A 17,554-nucleotide genomic window follows, 5' to 3' on the forward strand; every position below is an offset into this window, starting at 1 on the left:
TATAAGGTGCTAAACATGCAAGTCACTGATTCAGTTATAGCACTCTCTGACCACAGGTGTCTTGATACAAGCATGAATAATAGATTTAATGCACCATACACATCAAACAAGGTGCTGATAGATAAGCCGGTACATGAACCCTGTATTTTCTTCATTAATATATAATGCACCCTGTATTTTCTTCAATAATATATAATGCAACGTTAATGCATAAGTTTCTTTTTACACACTTTAATCTTCTATGTGTTGCTAGTAAACACGTCTTGGTACCCTCGTAATCTACATATAATGCGTCGTTACACAAACTTCACAATAAAAATGTCTCATGTTTAGAAAGTGCAATTCAAAATCTAGTATGTTTTAAATATAATGAACAACCAGACGAGCCAAGGATTGTAGTTTTACAATTTCACCGTACATTAACATCCTTTTTCGATAAAATGAAAATCCGTATCCCAGAAATTTGCAAGTGTTGAAAAACTTTTAGGTGATATGTTAGCAATTATCTGTCTTATAAGGTATAAATTCTTATATATATATGGTTAAAACTGGTCATCTTATACTCAAAATGCGAGGTAATATATTTAGACTTTATAAACCAATTCACAATATTCTGGTGGTTAAAGATAAAGCTCAAAAGATGTCTCGTGGGAAGGGGGGTCAGTCACTTTGGCAAGGTTGTGCTTACGTTAAGATGATGAATATACAAGATCTACTCAAACAAAACAATTTTATAACTATCGCAAAAGCTCAATAATCCAACAAGTGAAAGCTAGCAAATTCTTCGGAAGAATATTATAACCGAATTGAATTCATGGCCTCTAGACTTAAACTTAGTGATTCCATTCAACATTCAGGGTCCGATTGGCATTAGGACTCTGAGGGTTTTGTGGTATTAGAAAGTTTCTGCAACTTTTTTTACCAATAAGGCTATTTAAAAAATAAATCATATTAATTAAAGTTTATAAAGTTCTTATAAAACCCTTTTTCTTCTTTTGTTTGTTTTTCTTAAAGGCAACAATACATGATTTTACAACTTTTTTCTCGAAAAGTATTTTCTTCTTTTCTTCCCTTCATAAATCTTTTATTTAAGTTTATAACAATTTTATTAAAATTTAAGATTAAAAAATTAATCATTGATTTTTTTTCTTGTTCATTTGAGATCCATATTGTACTGTTTTATAATCGTATATATATATAATTTTCAATCATAGTATAATTTTACATTTAAATAAAATATTTAAAATATTATTCAAATCTTCTACAATTTTAACTACCAATTTAATTTTAATAAAACTTAAATTAACAGCTAAAAGTTTCAACATCCAAATTCTCTACAGCTATAATTCTAAAGCCAAAACCTAAAAAGAAAGATCTTACCCATCCGTAGGAGCTTCAATCTGATCCGTTCTAAACAACAAAATCGCATGAAAGGACTCTAGTTTCCGAAACGACCAAACAAAAAGCCAAAATAAAGGAAATAAAGCCACCATGAAATTCCTCCATTTCACTTTTCTATGGCACCCACTTGCAATATTGTTCTTGGTCACCCAAATATTAATCTTCTTTGTTATATGGCACTGCTGTAACAACGAAAACCGAACTCCTCTATAAACCCTAAGCACAAGAGCATCTTTACAAGCGTTCTTCTCAGATGGTAGATGACAAAATATCGAGAAAGTTTCGCTAGAAAAACTGAAGCTTAAAATGACGAACGTAAGATGAGTTATGTACCCAATTCAAAGATCCATTCAATTATGACACAGCTCTTGTTGAGTGGAAAGCTCAAAAAAACTGAAGCTTAAAATGACGAACGTAAGATGAGTCATGACTCATGTACCCAATTCAAAGATCCATTCAACGACACAGCTCTTGTTGAGTGGAAAGAAAGACTACTATTACTACGCGGTGTTCCTTGTTTTGGTTCTTCCAAAACTAGGTCTTTCCACGCATATGTGGCAAAGTCATGGATTTTCCACCTATATGTACCTGCAAACTTCAGACAATACACAAGGGTCTTATAAACATTTTTGTCAGCTCTCTTATCATTATTATCATAACCTAAAAAATTCAGTCTAGGTTGGTTACATCCGGCATGGATACGTCTGGCTTCTGGATGCGTCTGGCTTTCCTAACCACGGGTTACAAGCCACAGCTCCTTTATTCATGCCAAATAGCAAGAGCTCATTGCAATCGGCCAAGTCATTAGGTGTCTGAGATATTAAACCAGGGATATCTAAGGATAACTCACGCACCTCTATCTCGGGATTGAGGCTTACCGAATAAATCTTGGATTTAGTTACTAAAATAAACTGAAACGTCGACATCTTGTGGTTATTGATGAAAGTCTTGTCGCCAAAGAGAGTGTTCCATCGCTTGCACACGGTTCTGAATCGGACAAGTGGTATAGGAGGGACACGAGAGAGGATATCTTCCACCAAGAGTCCCATGGAAGCTTCTCATTGTTGGCCATTATAGGGTTCTTTTGTTTTGTTTCTCAGTCGCCGAATTTTCAGATTGACTACTCTTATAGTTTTTAGGACTTGTTTACATATTCACATTTGATCCCAAATCCCAATACTCTCTCCGTTCGTGTTTATCAAGTCGTTTTATTTTATTATTTTCATATTTACTTCATTCATAATTTTTTTCTTTATAGTAAATCTTACTTCAGTTATAATTTTTTTTGTTTTCATAAACAAAGGTGTCTTGGAAAGAAAAAAATTACCATGCCTAGGCGTTAGTTGGGTTTTAAATGGTTTTGAAATGCTCTGTTTTCTTGAGATCTTAGAAGTACTTTCACCACTAATCTTTACAATTGTGAAGGTACCTTTAAAAAAGGCAAAGAGAATCTGTCTCTGAAAGAGCTTTTGTAGACTATAAAATCACTCGTGTGAGAATATGGTGATGTTTTAATGCTAGTAAGTAGAACGTGCATGTTTCCCGAACATGTAAAAATGCTCCTCCGTTTCAAAATCTCAACAAGACTAGTGCGCCGAAAGCTTATTAATCCAACAAGTAAAAGCTAACATAGTGATCACAGATCAGAGTCAAAACCACAAGAGTTGAACTGAATCCCCTAAATAGTATCTTGTTTGCTCCAAAATATTCTAATAGAAGTTGTTCAGTAAAAATAAAATCAAACAAAAAGGAAAAAAAAAACAGTAAAATTAGAACATAGAAGATGGTTTGTTAATGAACACAAAAATCCAAATCAATTGAAGCTTCTTCAAGAAGCGAACAAAAAAGCAGAAGGTAGTGAGATTAAAGTTGTAATTTTTCTTCACCTTTTTTACCTCGAGGAACCGAGATCAAACTAGGAGTAAAGGAACAATGCAAAGGCCAAGGATCTACAAGATCTATTTTTATTTTTCTGATCAAGTTATTGTTCCCCACAACATAGATCCAAGCCCAGCCAGTTTCGTCACAAGAACACACTACAAGTCTTTTATCATCGATGAAGAAACTTGGCTGCGAGTAGGATCTAGTCTGTACTAGAGTCGGTAAGTTAGGAGCTGACACTTCCATGAAATTCATCCACTCCACATCTGCACCACCCTTATTATGAATCTTGTTCTTGGTCAGCCAAATCTGAATCTTCTTTGTTAGATGGGATTGCTTTAACAACGAAAACCGATCTCCTTTGAAAGCCCCAATAACAAGAGTATCCTGATGATGATTATCTTCACAAGGTAGATCACAGAATTTGTAGAATGCTTCGATCGAAAAATCAAAGTTAATTAGGAAGAACAAGTACTTTGTCTTGTCATAAGAAGCAATCCGATACCAAGTTCCGTTCAACGATAAACCACATGTGGTGTGAAATGTAATAGATCCTCCTTTCTTATGAGTACTACTATCAGATATCATGACCATAGTGTGTAGGTCCTTCCATGCATCAGACGAAAAGTCATGGGTTTTCCAAGATGTCTTGGTAGCCCAGTACTTCTTATAAGATGCAAGGGTCTTGTAACGATTATCATAATCATAACCTATGCCATAAAATTTAATGAGAGGGTGGTTACTCTCGGGCTCGATCCATCTAGTCTGTCCTAAATACGGATTCCAAACCACAGCTCCTTTACCCATGGAACATAGCAAAAGCCCTTCACAATTGATCAAATGTCTAGGTAACAGAGATTCTAAAGCGGGAATATCTAATGTTAACTCACTGACCTCTATCTTTGGATTGACTCTTACTCCATAAATCTTGGATTTGGTTGCTAAGAAGAATTGAGACGTCGTCTTGTTGTTGTTGATGAAGGCCTTGTCGTTGATAAGAGTGTTCCATTGCTTAGATACGGTTCTGAATCGGATAAGAGAATTAGGAGGGACATGAGAGAGGATCTCTACAATCAAATCGCATGGAAGGTTCTCCTTGTTTGCCATAGGGGTCTTTTGCTTTTAGATTGACTACTTTATTTAAAATGTTTTCCCAACTAGGGTTTCAGGTCATTATTCCTTAGATATGTACATAAAAGATTCAGAGTTTGTAACATTAAATATATCCATCCATATAAGATTACTGTATATCCCATAGAAATTGTTACATATTTACACGTCTCCATATTGATGAGTTTAAATCTCTTATTTTTTACCTTTTTAAACTCTTAGCTTACGAATTGTCCCATTTTTTTTTCTGTCTAAGGCTTATTTTATTCAATATTGTCAATAAATAACATAACAGTTGTCCCTTGAATTATCCCCTGTTTTGTCCAACGTTTTTTTATTTAAAACGTGAAATCTAGTACTAAAAAAAGAAAAATATACATCGATAGTTTTAAGTTGAAAGAATGAGGACACTGAAATAAAATACACTTTAAAAGTCATAAATATCAGCTATTTCTACCTTCAAAAGATTATACCTCTCTTCTCTGATTCTTTTACAGGCAAAGCCAAACAAAGTGATTGGGATTAGGGGCGCATCCACCACATTGATGGATGTGCGTGACCCCTGTTCGAGATCTCATCCCAAGCATAATAAAGCCCAGATCAAGTATTATCGAAGCCCAAGAAGGAACGATAGACCCACGTAGATATCAAAGCCCACCCGGGCTGAGAGAATTTCACCGCCGAACTCGGTGAGTCAAAGTAAAACGTAAAGAAATCAAAGGCAAAGACTACATAAAAACATTTTATCCACGCGAGGATCATCGCTGATTCGCTGTTACGAACTTACGATCCATCTCCAAAGATCTATAAAAGAAAGAGGAAAAGCCAAGACAAGGCCATCCAAGTCTCTCGATCGCTAAACTATATTCGTAAAACATTCATACTCTCTTGTCCTTAGGTTCCCTATGTATTCATAGTTTATTATCGATCTCATTAACAATAAAACATACATTTTCCATATTTAATCATAGCTCATGTTTTTCTTTTTAGATAACTCCTTACATAAGTCAACGAAAACACAAACACAAACCCAAACCCTTACTCTCTAGTTTGTGGACTAGAAGCAGTAACCCCATAAAAAAATGGAAGTACCTCCATTGAGGACAGCCATGTTACCGCAACTCATAGACGTTAACGAAGAGGTTAAACGACAAGGGTCATACAGTAGAAGAGCTGCGGGAGCATTGTTAAGAATGCAAAAATACCGAAGAAAAATTACCCGATTTACAACAAGAACGTACGACACATGGATTCTCCTATGCTTTTTTCGTTTTTAATTTCCTCTTATTTCAGCTCACTTATACAGGTGAAATCCACTATCCAAGCCGAATCAAAACTATAAACTTAATTAATATTTGATTTGATTTGATTTGAGTTCTGAGCTGTAAATATAGTACTCTCAATCGATTTTTATTGTCATCTATTAGATTTATGTTAGACTGACAAGAGATTACACAGAGCTGGCAAAGGTATACAACTTTTTCGGAGCCATAAGCAGGTGAGGTAAGAGTAACCTCCCAGAGACAAACTTTATAAACAAACATTTAAAAGAACAACTAAACAAAACTAAATGAAGAAGATAAATTTTTTTGGCGGAGGAATGGTCCTAACTAACGAAGATGGGATGATGACTTATGGTTCATTTGCTAGTAATCGAGTCCTCACCCCCCCCCCCCCCCCCCCCTCTACATGCAGAGTTCCAAACTCTTCTGTGGGCTATGAAATCTTCTATCCAGTTTGATCATTGCACAATGAACTTCAAGACAGACTGCCTTCAGCTAGTCAAGCTATTTGAAGAAGACGAAAAAGACAACTGGCCATCTATGTTGGCCGAATTTGATGAGTTCCACCTCGTTCTTTCTATGTTTACATTTTTCTCTATATTTTTTATTCTCCGTTCTCTTAACTTCCGAGCTGACCCATTTGCAAAACTCGAGGATTCTCTTTTTCCCATGTAAACTCTCAGCTTCCAAGCTGGATGGCTCCTGAGGCTATCCTCTCGGTAGCTTCTTAATAAGATATGGAGCTTTCGATGTCAAAAAAAAAAAACTAAACTAAATGAAGGAGACAAGGTTACAAATAGGTACATTAGAGGACCATGATAATCTGCAACAAGTGTGGAGCTTAACAGCGCCGGAAAAAGAGATGAACGAGAAAGCGATTCACGACTAAATTATTGGAGTTGGAAGACGATCTCTTAGAACGGTGACACACTGGAACCAGGAACAGACCACAGCACATTCATCAACACAAACAAGACGCCACAAGAGAAAAACATCTTCAATCCGGGCAGCCAAAGAAGACGTTATAAACTAACTACTCAAAGACAGCATGCAATTGAGACACAGATCCAATGTCCCTTACCAAGTAATCTGGAGAACCCGTTGATCTCAAACCAAGGGATATCACAACTTCGCAACATTGCAGCTTCACCCATTAAAGAACATTAAAATAAACGCTGAAGTCAAACGACGAGGCCTTCCCCAAAGAACGTCGGAGATAAGAAACAGGATGCCTTAGATAAAAACAGCAACTCCACAAACCAGAGCAGAACATCACTGCCCATGAACACGAGCAATGCCATTTTCCAAACGGCCGAAGGACTAACCAAACACTAGCGTGCTGAAGAACCTTAAACCGAATACCTTAAACAAAATCCACTACACTCCCCTGAATTGCCTCCACGAAGCAGCCTCATGTGAAGCTACACAAGATCACACCAGAACATGCTACCTTGTTGCAGAACCAAACTTATATCGGGAGGTGATGGATTTAGACCAAAGAAAGAAGCTAAGACCACTACCTGAATCTGAGGTGATATGACACAGAAGCTGGGGAAGAGGATCATGATGTAGTGAGAGGTGAGATTGAGGCTGGTGTGAGCATAGGAAGATGGCTGTTTCTGGCTGCTGCACCTACTTCAAGTCTGGTGGGGGGTTGTGTTCGCAATGTAGCTAAGCAACCCACAGAGGAGGGAATATAGTATTCTCTCATAGCCAAAAAGGGAACAAGACCAGAAGATGGTTGCCGTTTTTCTGACATCTGATGACCATGCAAGTTCCAGGTGTGTTATTCCAGAATGTGTATTATTATTACAGATCTTACAAGATGCTTGAGTTTTTTTTTCTGTTTCCATCTCCTGGACATTGACTTGTGTTGTTTCCACATGTTAGTTTAATGGAAGCTTAACCAAAGTTGTGTTGTGTGTTGCAAGTAGTTTTTATATCAATCTTATCTTTGGTTACCTTGTATCGCCCCTTTTGATTATTTTGATGAACATGTAAATTTGTCCGTTGAATAGTGTTCTTTATGATATTTTTATAATTTTAATGTTAAAAGAATATGGATATTTTGTTGTTGTTTTTAACGAGATAGTTTATGAATAAATGTAGGGACATGATGATTAAGAGGAGTTTCACACACTTGGCCGGAACAATCCCATGGAAAACTCTAACGAACTCTCCCAAAAATGGCGCGCTTAAAACGAAACAAAGAAAGCAGAAAAGGTAAGAAAATTCTGTTTTGAACATTTCAAAACACACAGAAAAAGAGAGAGAGAGCAGATCTGAAAGAAGAATGAGCAGCGAGGAAGAGAAGACGGTGTGTGTGACAGGAGCTTCAGGTTACATCGCTTCATGGATCGTCAAGCTTCTCCTTCTTCGTGGCTACACCGTTAAAGCCTCTGTTCGTGATCCAAGTCTGTCTCTTTTCTCTATTTAATCTCATTCCAAAAAAAACAACGGATCTTATAGTTTTCTTAGGTTTAGATAGAAGATTTAATTTTGTGAAATGATTAGAGATCTTTAGATCTAATACTTTGTAGATAATTCAAGATTTTATAGATTGGTTATGTATGATGCAGATGATCCAAGGAAAACAGAGCATCTGCTTGCATTAGAAGGTGCAGAGGAAAGGCTTCAATTGTTTAAAGCAAACTTGTTAGAAGAAGGCTCTTTCGATTCAGCCATTGATGGCTGCCAAGGTGTTTTCCACACCGCCTCACCATTCTATCACGACGTCAAAGATCCTCAGGTGTGTGTCTTCTCTGTCTATCTTTATTCGCATTATTCTCTGAGATATGTTTTGTTGTTTTCTGCAGGCTGAGTTACTAGATCCAGCGGTGAAAGGAACAATCAATGTTCTAAGCACTTGCTTGAAGACTCCTTCTGTTAAGAGAGTCGTTTTAACCTCATCTATAGCAGCTGTTGCTTTCAATGGCATGCCTCGAACACCCGATACCATAGTTGATGAGTCATGGTTCGCTGATCCTGAATATTGCAGAGCTGCCAAGGTAAATAAATAAAAAATAACTTAGGTTGCGTGATCACCAAGCTATCACTCTGTTTTTTTTTTTTTTGCTGAAACACTCTGTGCAGTGGCGGATCTAGAAACTATATGTATCAGGGGCATAAATAAAAACTACTAGATAAAATATAAAAACCATTGTCATAAAACCGTACAAATCATTACAAATGGATCCTACGCTCTCTCATGGATTGAAATCGCTTCACCACTGTTTCGTTTGTAACAGATTCAAACAACTCCTTTTCAATATAACATACTAAACAATCACTTAGAAACTCATCTCCAATTCGGTTACGTGTAGCTGTCTTCACTAATTTCATTGCAGAAAAGCACCTTTCAACACTTGCAGTAGCAACAGGCAATGTTAAAACCAACTTCAAGAGCCTATAAACTAAAGGATGTACAAGGTGCTTTTTTGTTTCCACCAGCAGACGAGAAAGATCTCCAAGATTCTTCAAATTCTTAAACCGTTCATCGTTTTTTATATTATCAATGTAGATTCCAAGATGGTGTTCCATAGATAGACACTCTCCAAAACTAAAATCATCAGGATAGAACTTAACCAATCTCAAAAGCTTAGACTTATCAAACTCACGGAAGGAATTGGCAGGACTTAAAGAAGCCATGCAAATAAGCAAATCAGTGTTTACCTCAGTAAATCGATCATTAAGCTCTTGAAGTTGCAAATCCATAACAGCGTAGAAACAATTAACCTTGTAATGATGCAGATTGGTTACACCAGTTTTTTTCCTTGGCCTCCGTAAATCCACAAATTCTTCATCCATCACAAGCATAGTAGCTTTATTCTTTTCGCAGAATGATGAAACTTTACCGATTAGCAAATCCCATCCATCTTCTCGAAATTTTTGCAACTCACGTTTAGTTGAATCTACAAGTGACATGGCATTTGAAATATCTTGATTCTTCATTTGCAAAGCCATTGACAGATTCTCAGTTACTCCCAAAATAAACAGCATCAACTGCAAATAGAACACACAATCGAATGTGTGAAAATACTTGAGAAGACCATATGCTTGACATCTTTTTGAGTCATCAGCGCCTTCATCTTGAACACTTTCAAGGATTTCAATGACTGAAGGAAACAACTCAACCAGACGCAGCAAAGTCTTATAATGAGAACCCCAACGAGTATTTCCAGGCCTTGGAAGAGAAATCTCTTGATTTTGTCCCGTTCCAGTGTTAATGTCACCACTGTCAATCCCTTCCTCCACCCTCTTCCGATTCATATCAAGAAGTGTATCTTTCCTCTTGCAAGAAGCCACAACCACATTCAGCAAAGTCGAAACCATGTCAAAAAAATTACTAACTTCAAAGCTCTTTTTCGCAACTGCCACCACAACTAGCTGAAGTTGATGAGCAAAACAATGTACATAATAGGCTGAACTATTTTCTCTAGCAACCAATGCTCTCAGCCCATTAAACTGTCCCTTCATATTGCTTGCTCCATCATAACCTTGTCCTCTCAACTGTTTTAGGCTCAATCCATGTTTTGCAAACAAGTCATCAACTGCAGATTTCAGAGATAAAGAAGACGTTTCTTTTACATGAGTAACTCCCACAAATCTCTCTTTAACTAATCCACTTTTATCAACAAACCGAAAGACAACAGCCATTTGCTCTTTGTTAGAAACATCTGCAGACTCATCGACCATCAAACCGAACACTCCATGATCGATTTCTTCCATGATAGATTTCAGTACTTCTTGAGCAAAACAATGTACAATATCTTTCTGAATCACTTGAGAAACCATCTGATTATTTTTTGGAGCGTTCTCCAAAATAACCTTACTTACAGCGTCATTTTGTTCTCCTGTATACTTCAAAAGCTCTACAAAGTTTCCTTTATTAGCAGAATCTTTTCCTTCATCATGACCGCGGAAAGGTAATCCTTGTCGTAACAAGTACCTAGAAGCATCAACTGAAGCATTTAACCGGATGCGATATTCATTTTTCACCACATCGTCTTGCTTATAAAAAGCATGCACAATTGACTGACCTTGATTCATCAAATCATCACATCTCTTAACAGCAATATTATGAAAGCTATTAATTCCACCTACATGCTCAGATAAAGCCTCGGGTTTTTTCCAACAAGAAAAACCTTCAGTCACAAAAGCATAATTTCCACCTTGTTTTGGTATGTCATCTCTGAACAAATAGCAACACAAACAGAATGCTTTATCTTTGGAGACGCTGTACTCTAGCCAATTACCATACTTCTCAAACCAAGCTGGATTAAACCGCCTCATTGTTGTTCCAAACTTCTTCTTTTGAAAAACATGACCATAGGGCTGACAAGGACCTCTAGTTAAATATTTCCGCCTTACTTCGTCTTTTTGATTCGGAAGATACTGCGATATCTTTTTTCTTTCAGCTGGATCCCATGGCAAAGAATCCAAATCATCAGAGTTATCCAATTTATCCAAATTTCTTTTAGAATCTGAAGCACTCGTTTTGTTATAATATCGCTCCATTTATCTGCAAATCAGTAGAAATAGTATATTATTATAAAGTCAATTACATTAAGACTTTTAACATGTTACTAAACTAAACACAATTCATCATATTTAGCTAATCAGTTTTTCACGTTAAAATCAAAATCATATATAATAATATTGGATGAGTCTAAAATTATTCTACATTAACATCACAAGTCACAACCTTAAAGCATATCATTAGACAATTTTGGGATAGAAAGCAATAAAAAGAGAATCAAACAAACATTTAAAATAGATATAATCATATAAACTAATTAAATAAATAGAAAAAAAAAACTTACATGGACAGAAAATTTCGCGAGTGATTCTAGCCGGTGGAAAAAAATTGCAGGGGAAGAAGACGACAGAAGAAGTTGAGAAGACGTAGACCTAGTTGATTTTCCTAAAACAAATATCCATATTTTCTATTTATTTAATAAAAACTGTTTTTATTTAAAATGGATTAGATCTGCTAAACTAAATAAAGCCCAATTCACTAAAATATGAGATTGTAGATATAAAAACTTTTGTTTTATATTTATATGAATTAGAATATTTTTAGTTATGGTAATTATTTAGAGTATAGGGGGCAAAGAAATAATATAACAACATGGGCATAACTTCAATTTGTTATAAAACTAAACTAATTTTAATATTTTCATGGTAGGCAATTGCCCCCCCAACCCACAACGTACCTCCGCCTCTGACTCTGTGTTTGCTTTTGTAAAAGCTATGGTATGTACTGTCCAAGACATTAGCTGAAAACGCAGCGTGGAAGTTCGCGAAAGAGAACGATATGCAGTTGGTTTCGATAAACGCAGCAATGGTGATTGGTCCTCTTTTACAGCCAACACTCAACACTAGTGCTGCTGCAGTATTAAGCTTGATCAAAGGTAGAGAAAAAGCATTTGTTTGATTCAGACGTTTACTAAGCTTGAACGTTGGTTTACGTCTTCAGGAGCACAGACGTTTCCTAATGCGACATTTGGGTGGGTTAACGTTAAAGATGTAGCAAACGCTCATATTCAAGCGTTTGAGAATCCAGATGCTAATGGAAGATACTGTTTAGTGGAGAGAGTTGCTCATTACTCTGAAGTTGTTAACATTTTGCATGATCTTTACCCTGATTTTCAACTCCCTGAGAAGTAAGTCTTTCTTTTAATGTCAGAAACAGAGCAACTCTGTTTTTTCTTTATAGAACTTGTTAATTATAGACAGGATCTTTGTAAAGAATCCATTGAATTTTTTAAATTTCAGGTGTGCAGATGAAAAGATATTCATTCCAACCTACAAAGTGTCTAAAGAGAAAGCAGAGTCTCTTGGGGTTGAGTTTGTGCCATTGGAGGTTAGCATAAAGGAGACAGTTGAGAGTTTGCAAGACAAAGGGTTTATCAGATTCTGAGTTTCAAGCCAGAACAAGACTTGGATGTGTTTGTGTTTCTTTTTTTTTCTATTTGGTGGTTGTTATTTTTTTCCTTAAATTTAAATCTGAGTGCATGTTGCATATTGACATTTTGAAAGTTTGTTTTTGCACCATTTGGGACTGATGGAATAAACTATTTTGTTCTCATTGGAATTTGTATTTGCAGCTAATTGCCTAACAAGTGATGAGTCTATCTATGTCAGCCAGTGATATATGCTCATTATTATCACCTTTGTTCTATGTACAAATGTTTTCACGATGAGGAATAAGTAACAACAATAAGATAGTATCTTCTGAGATTTAAGTTTTACTCAACCAAATAATATGATTTTTGTGTGTGTTTGCAGTGTCTTATGAAACAAAATAAAAATAAAAGGAGGATAATCATTAGAGGATCCGGTTGCTATCATCTTTCATCTTGATTCCTCCGACCATGTTTGCTGCTCATTTTCTCACACAATCCTTAATTTTTCCTGCATATTCCAATACATTTTCAATATTCAAGAAACTGAAACTACTCTTCTAGATTTCTATACTAATGTACAACTGCTTGCCCTCTTGATCATCTCTTACCTTTGAGGTGAATTTGACAGTTGTTGTGCAGCATTTCCTTTAATTCCCTTGGATATATATCCACAATTATGGAAGGTAATAGTTCACTTTTATGTAGCATACTAATACTTTTAGTTACCAGTTTGTTCCCATTTATTAAGCTTTACTATCCAAGTCCTAGGAGTAGCCTCTGTTGCCAGAACCTGATCAGTCCAAATCGGAAACTTCTTGTCCTTTTTGTCTCCATGGTTCTTCCCAAGCTCATCAATGGTGTCTCTGAGAGATTTTTCAGCACCATATGGATGAACAAAGACACCACCAGGATGCTAGTGGTGTTTTTTGACAAAATAGATCATATTATCATTCGCTAATTAGTCTCTCACTCTCTTGGATATAGTTAGATTTGATGATAAAGAGAGAAACAAGGGTTATCTATACTCACACATGAAGCTTTGAGACTTGCTACGTATGCCTCACAGTTCTCAACTTCCCCTCTTCGATCTCCATCTCCCATAGAACAAGAAAAAATTGACAAATCAGACCCGGGTTGACATCATTGTCAACAGTGTCAACTACCCTGAAAGGGTATTCTCTTAATTATAGTTTATTGTAGGTATATGAGACCTAAATACTCTAAATAATTTAACATCAATCTGGTAATACAACACCAAAGGAAATTGAGACCACGCCTCTCTTATCCCTATTTTCTGAAGTCTAATCTCTCAATGACCTTCCTAAATATTATTTTCTTTTTGAATTATTTTTAATTCGAAATGTTAGCTGATTACATTTTTACCCTTCATTACTAATTTCTCTATACATTAAAATAGAAGTCACTTTAGTGATTTCTGCTGAGTTGGCACTCATATAGAGCTTCTCAGAAAAAACGTTATAATTCTATTGGCTGGTTTTTTTGAATTTTTTTTTTTTCATTTATTTTAATCAATCACTTATGTAGACAAGCCCAAAACTATTGTCGATTTCGTTAAGCCCACATATAGCTAGGGATAATAATTATCGATTTAGTTTAGCCTTGGGTACCCGTTCGGGTTCGGGTCGGATATTTCAGATTTTCGGGTATTTCGATATAGAGGTGTAGAACCCGTTCGGGTATTTATGTACTTCGGGTCGGGTTCGGATATTTTTAGTTCGGATTCGGTTATTTCGGATATCGTTCGGATATTTAGATTTTGAAAAAAAAATTAAAATTTTTATTTCTCAAGTTTCTTATATTTAAAAATATAACTTTCAATTAACTATTTTTTTATTTTTAATAGATTGAATAGTTAATAGATTTGGACATAACATTTTAAAACTAAAAATGCATTAATTTAGTTATTTTTTTTTAAATTTCGGATGTAACTTTTTGTTAATTTTTTAAATAAAAAACTTGACATGCATTTTAAGTGAGTAGCAAATCATTTTTTTCGTAATTGTATGTATATCATATGAACTTAAAGTATGTGTAGTATCAATATAAATATTTTTATATAAAATGAGAGATGTAAACTAGAAATATAAGGTTAATTATACATATGTTCGGTTATCTTCGGATATCCATTCGGGTTCAGGTATTATCCGTTCGGGTTCGGATATCCAATCTCTCCTTATTCAATACCCGTTCGGGTATTTTGCTACTTCGGTTCGGATTTCAGTTAGGGTTTTCGGATCGGGTTCGGGTGCCACTTCGGATATCGGGTAAAGTGCCCACCCATACTAATTAGGTTGTTTGTTTTTAATAACTTACCTTTCTAATATGAATTACTTGCGCAACTTGAAATCATTAAATATGCAAATAACTTATTGACAAAATTTGTTTTTAATAACTTACCTTTCTAATATAGATTACTTGCGCAAGTTGAAATCATTAAATATGCAAATCACTTATTCACAATATGGATTACTTGCGCAAGTTGAAATCATTAAATTTTATCGATTTAGTTTACCCTTGGGCAAGATTTAGAATTAAGACAAATATTAAAAACTTTCTTTATTATTCAAACGGTAAACTTGCGCATGTTGATATCATATTTATTATATTGCTTACAAAATATTTTAATGTTTCTAATTAGGTTGTTTGTTTTTAATAACTTACATTTCTAATATGGATTACTTGCGCAAGTTAAAATCATATCATATGCAAATCATTTTTTGACAATACACATTTAATATCTTTCTTTAAATGATTTTATTATTTACTGTGCAAAATATTAAAATCATTAATATGAGAATAAATCGACTGTATATATATAGGAGACATCCAAAGTCTTAAAATACAAACATTCTCTTTTTATTCTTTAAAGTACTATTCACAAATCTCTCCTCTCATACTATTAAGGTATTACGACAATGCTGCTTGTGTGCTAAGAAAAATGTGTTTAGACGCAAAGGCTCCTCATCTTTAGAACCTTCAACTCAACTCTTTGTGTCTTGTCTCCAAAAAGCATGTCTGGTCTATCTTTTCCATGTGTTGAATACTGGTAACGACAATATGGTCTTCCTTTTTTATATGGAGACCAGGTCGTGAGAGTGATATTGATCCAGAAAACCTTGATTGAACATGCTGAGAAGCTTCGCCAAGTTAAAGCAGTTCTTGAAGAGGTTCTTTAGTACTTTCTCTCTCTTTGTTGAATATTGTCCGGGAAAGTATTACATAGTATCATTTAGTAATACTATCTTATATCATTTTTTTTTTGAATATACTATCTTATAAGAAAGCTAGCATTATGCATTTTTTATTTAATTCATGAGATCATTTTCTCACAGCAGAGAACCTTTTGGAATGGCGCAGGGAGGAAATTTCTCAGAGATATACAGGAAGGTTCAACTGAAGCCGCTGAAGTGGGATGGTGAAGGCGAAGAAGAAAGACATGTAGAGGCCCTTATGATTCTTAAATACGGCGGTGTTCTAACTCACGCTGGTAGAAAACAGGTGTTTACATAGTCTACCATTTAATTTGTCATTGTTATATATATATGTTTTCCAAATATGAAAGAATTGTTTAACTTATTGACGTTGAACATCACTTGCCATATAATCTAACGAATATTACAAATAACAATTTATGGAAACTATTCTCGAAATTATTGAAAGACTAATAATGTTTTATTTATTACTTTTAATATTTATAACCTATAAAATAAAATGAACGAAATTTTATATAAGATAATTATAATAGTTTTATCCTCTACTTGATGAACTGTGTTCGAATATAATTATATAATAACTATTTTAAATATTACAAAATCCAAAAATGTTTATTAATATTATTTTTAAATTATTTATCGTTGTTTAAAGAATAAATTTATCATTATTTTAAAATAATTTATAAAATGCTTACAAAATGCAAGGCAAAGTTGCACTTTCAAGAGTTAAGTCGAGATCTGGATTAAAAATCCTAATAACTGGTAAAGAATGGAAGCCGAAGACAAAAACATTGAATGTTGTCTACAAACAAAATTTTCAGAATATTCCGTAGTCACGGTACGTAATTTTAATCTACTTTTTTTCAAATACAAATTTTAAAATATATAAACTGTTACAATTATTTATTTTTTGTATTTGCCAAATGGATTGTGATGAGTTAGGAGACCGATGACGGTATGTCAATTTAATATTATTTCATGTTCAAAAAAATTTAGAAATTTATAAATCTATCAAATAATGTTAATCCGTCAGATTGCTTACATAATTTATTTAATTTTTTGCACGTTTCTAATTGAATCTGCTTTCTTTATCGAGAAATGTACTTCATAATTTATATTATTTATGGATAATATTTTGATTTTTTATATTTTTTTTTAATATGTTTACATAAATGTTTGTTTAGTATTTATGGAAAAATAATATTATTCACCTAAATAAAGAATTACGACACATATACAATACAATTCTAATTAATGATAATATAAAATCCGTTACTTCTAAAACTATACACTATTTATTTCATTTTTTTAAATGAAAGTATCTTCTTAAACACACAAAATATTTTGTGACGTTGCAATTATATATACACACAATATCTGCCTCTTCATACTAACGTTATTGTGTTCCCTCTCGTCCATCTCAAATATTGACTACCACCTTTTTTCCATGACTGATGAATTCTCCCAAAGACGGTGGTACTATGTTGTAAAATCTGTTACTTCTAAAAACTATATAATATTTATTCCATATTTTAAATTTTCTTATGCCCGCACGGGGTACGGACCGGTCACCTAGTTTAAATATTAAAAACCAGATTCATTTTTATTTACTTTCTCATTTTTTTCTTTTCTTTTCTTTCTATCACTCTCCCTCCTGATGGTTTCTCTCTTCCTCTCTCCAACTTTTTTGAATCTGGTTTCTTCTTCTTTCTTCTTCAACATCAAATCCGATAGTGAA

At 34.5% G+C, this 17,554-nt stretch overlaps 3 protein-coding genes, 1 long non-coding RNA gene and 1 pseudogene across 4 annotated transcripts; 1 reads left to right on the plus strand and 4 right to left on the minus strand.

Moving 5' to 3' along the window:
- Window positions 1-1,825: 1,825 nt before the first annotated feature.
- LOC125577593 lies at window positions 1,826-2,473 on the minus strand (annotated as a pseudogene).
- LOC106435152 (putative F-box protein At1g47390) lies at window positions 2,434-5,994 on the minus strand. The gene has a single exon (XM_048739051.1). The coding sequence runs from the start codon at window positions 4,387-4,389 to the stop codon at window positions 3,265-3,267; it is 1,125 nt and encodes a 374-aa protein (XP_048595008.1). The 5' UTR covers window positions 4,390-5,994; the 3' UTR covers window positions 2,434-3,264.
- Window positions 5,995-7,692: 1,698 nt separating this feature from the next.
- LOC106443229 (phenylacetaldehyde reductase-like) lies at window positions 7,693-12,806 on the plus strand. Its single transcript, XM_013884804.3, has 6 exons — window positions 7,693-8,089; window positions 8,255-8,424; window positions 8,492-8,683; window positions 11,926-12,088; window positions 12,154-12,340; window positions 12,453-12,806. Exons 1-6 carry the CDS (start codon window positions 7,969-7,971, stop codon window positions 12,595-12,597), a joined length of 978 nt encoding a protein of 325 aa, XP_013740258.1. The 5' UTR covers window positions 7,693-7,968; the 3' UTR covers window positions 12,598-12,806.
- On the minus strand, window positions 8,797-11,883 carry LOC125577594 (zinc finger MYM-type protein 1-like). The gene has a single exon (XM_048739052.1). It carries the CDS (start codon window positions 11,190-11,192, stop codon window positions 8,859-8,861), a length of 2,334 nt encoding a protein of 777 aa, XP_048595009.1. The 5' UTR covers window positions 11,193-11,883; the 3' UTR covers window positions 8,797-8,858.
- Window positions 12,807-12,909: 103 nt separating the features above from the next.
- LOC106441637 lies at window positions 12,910-13,977 on the minus strand. Its single transcript, XR_007316007.1, has 2 exons — window positions 13,192-13,977; window positions 12,910-13,091 (listed from the first exon to the last, which is right to left on the minus strand). It is a non-coding gene; the product is annotated as an uncharacterized LOC106441637 (long non-coding RNA).
- Window positions 13,978-17,554: the final 3,577 nt, after the last annotated feature.

Source organism: Brassica napus, chromosome A9 (assembly GCF_020379485.1).
Source record: "Brassica napus cultivar Da-Ae chromosome A9, Da-Ae, whole genome shotgun sequence".
NCBI lineage: Eukaryota > Viridiplantae > Streptophyta > Magnoliopsida > Brassicales > Brassicaceae > Brassica > Brassica napus.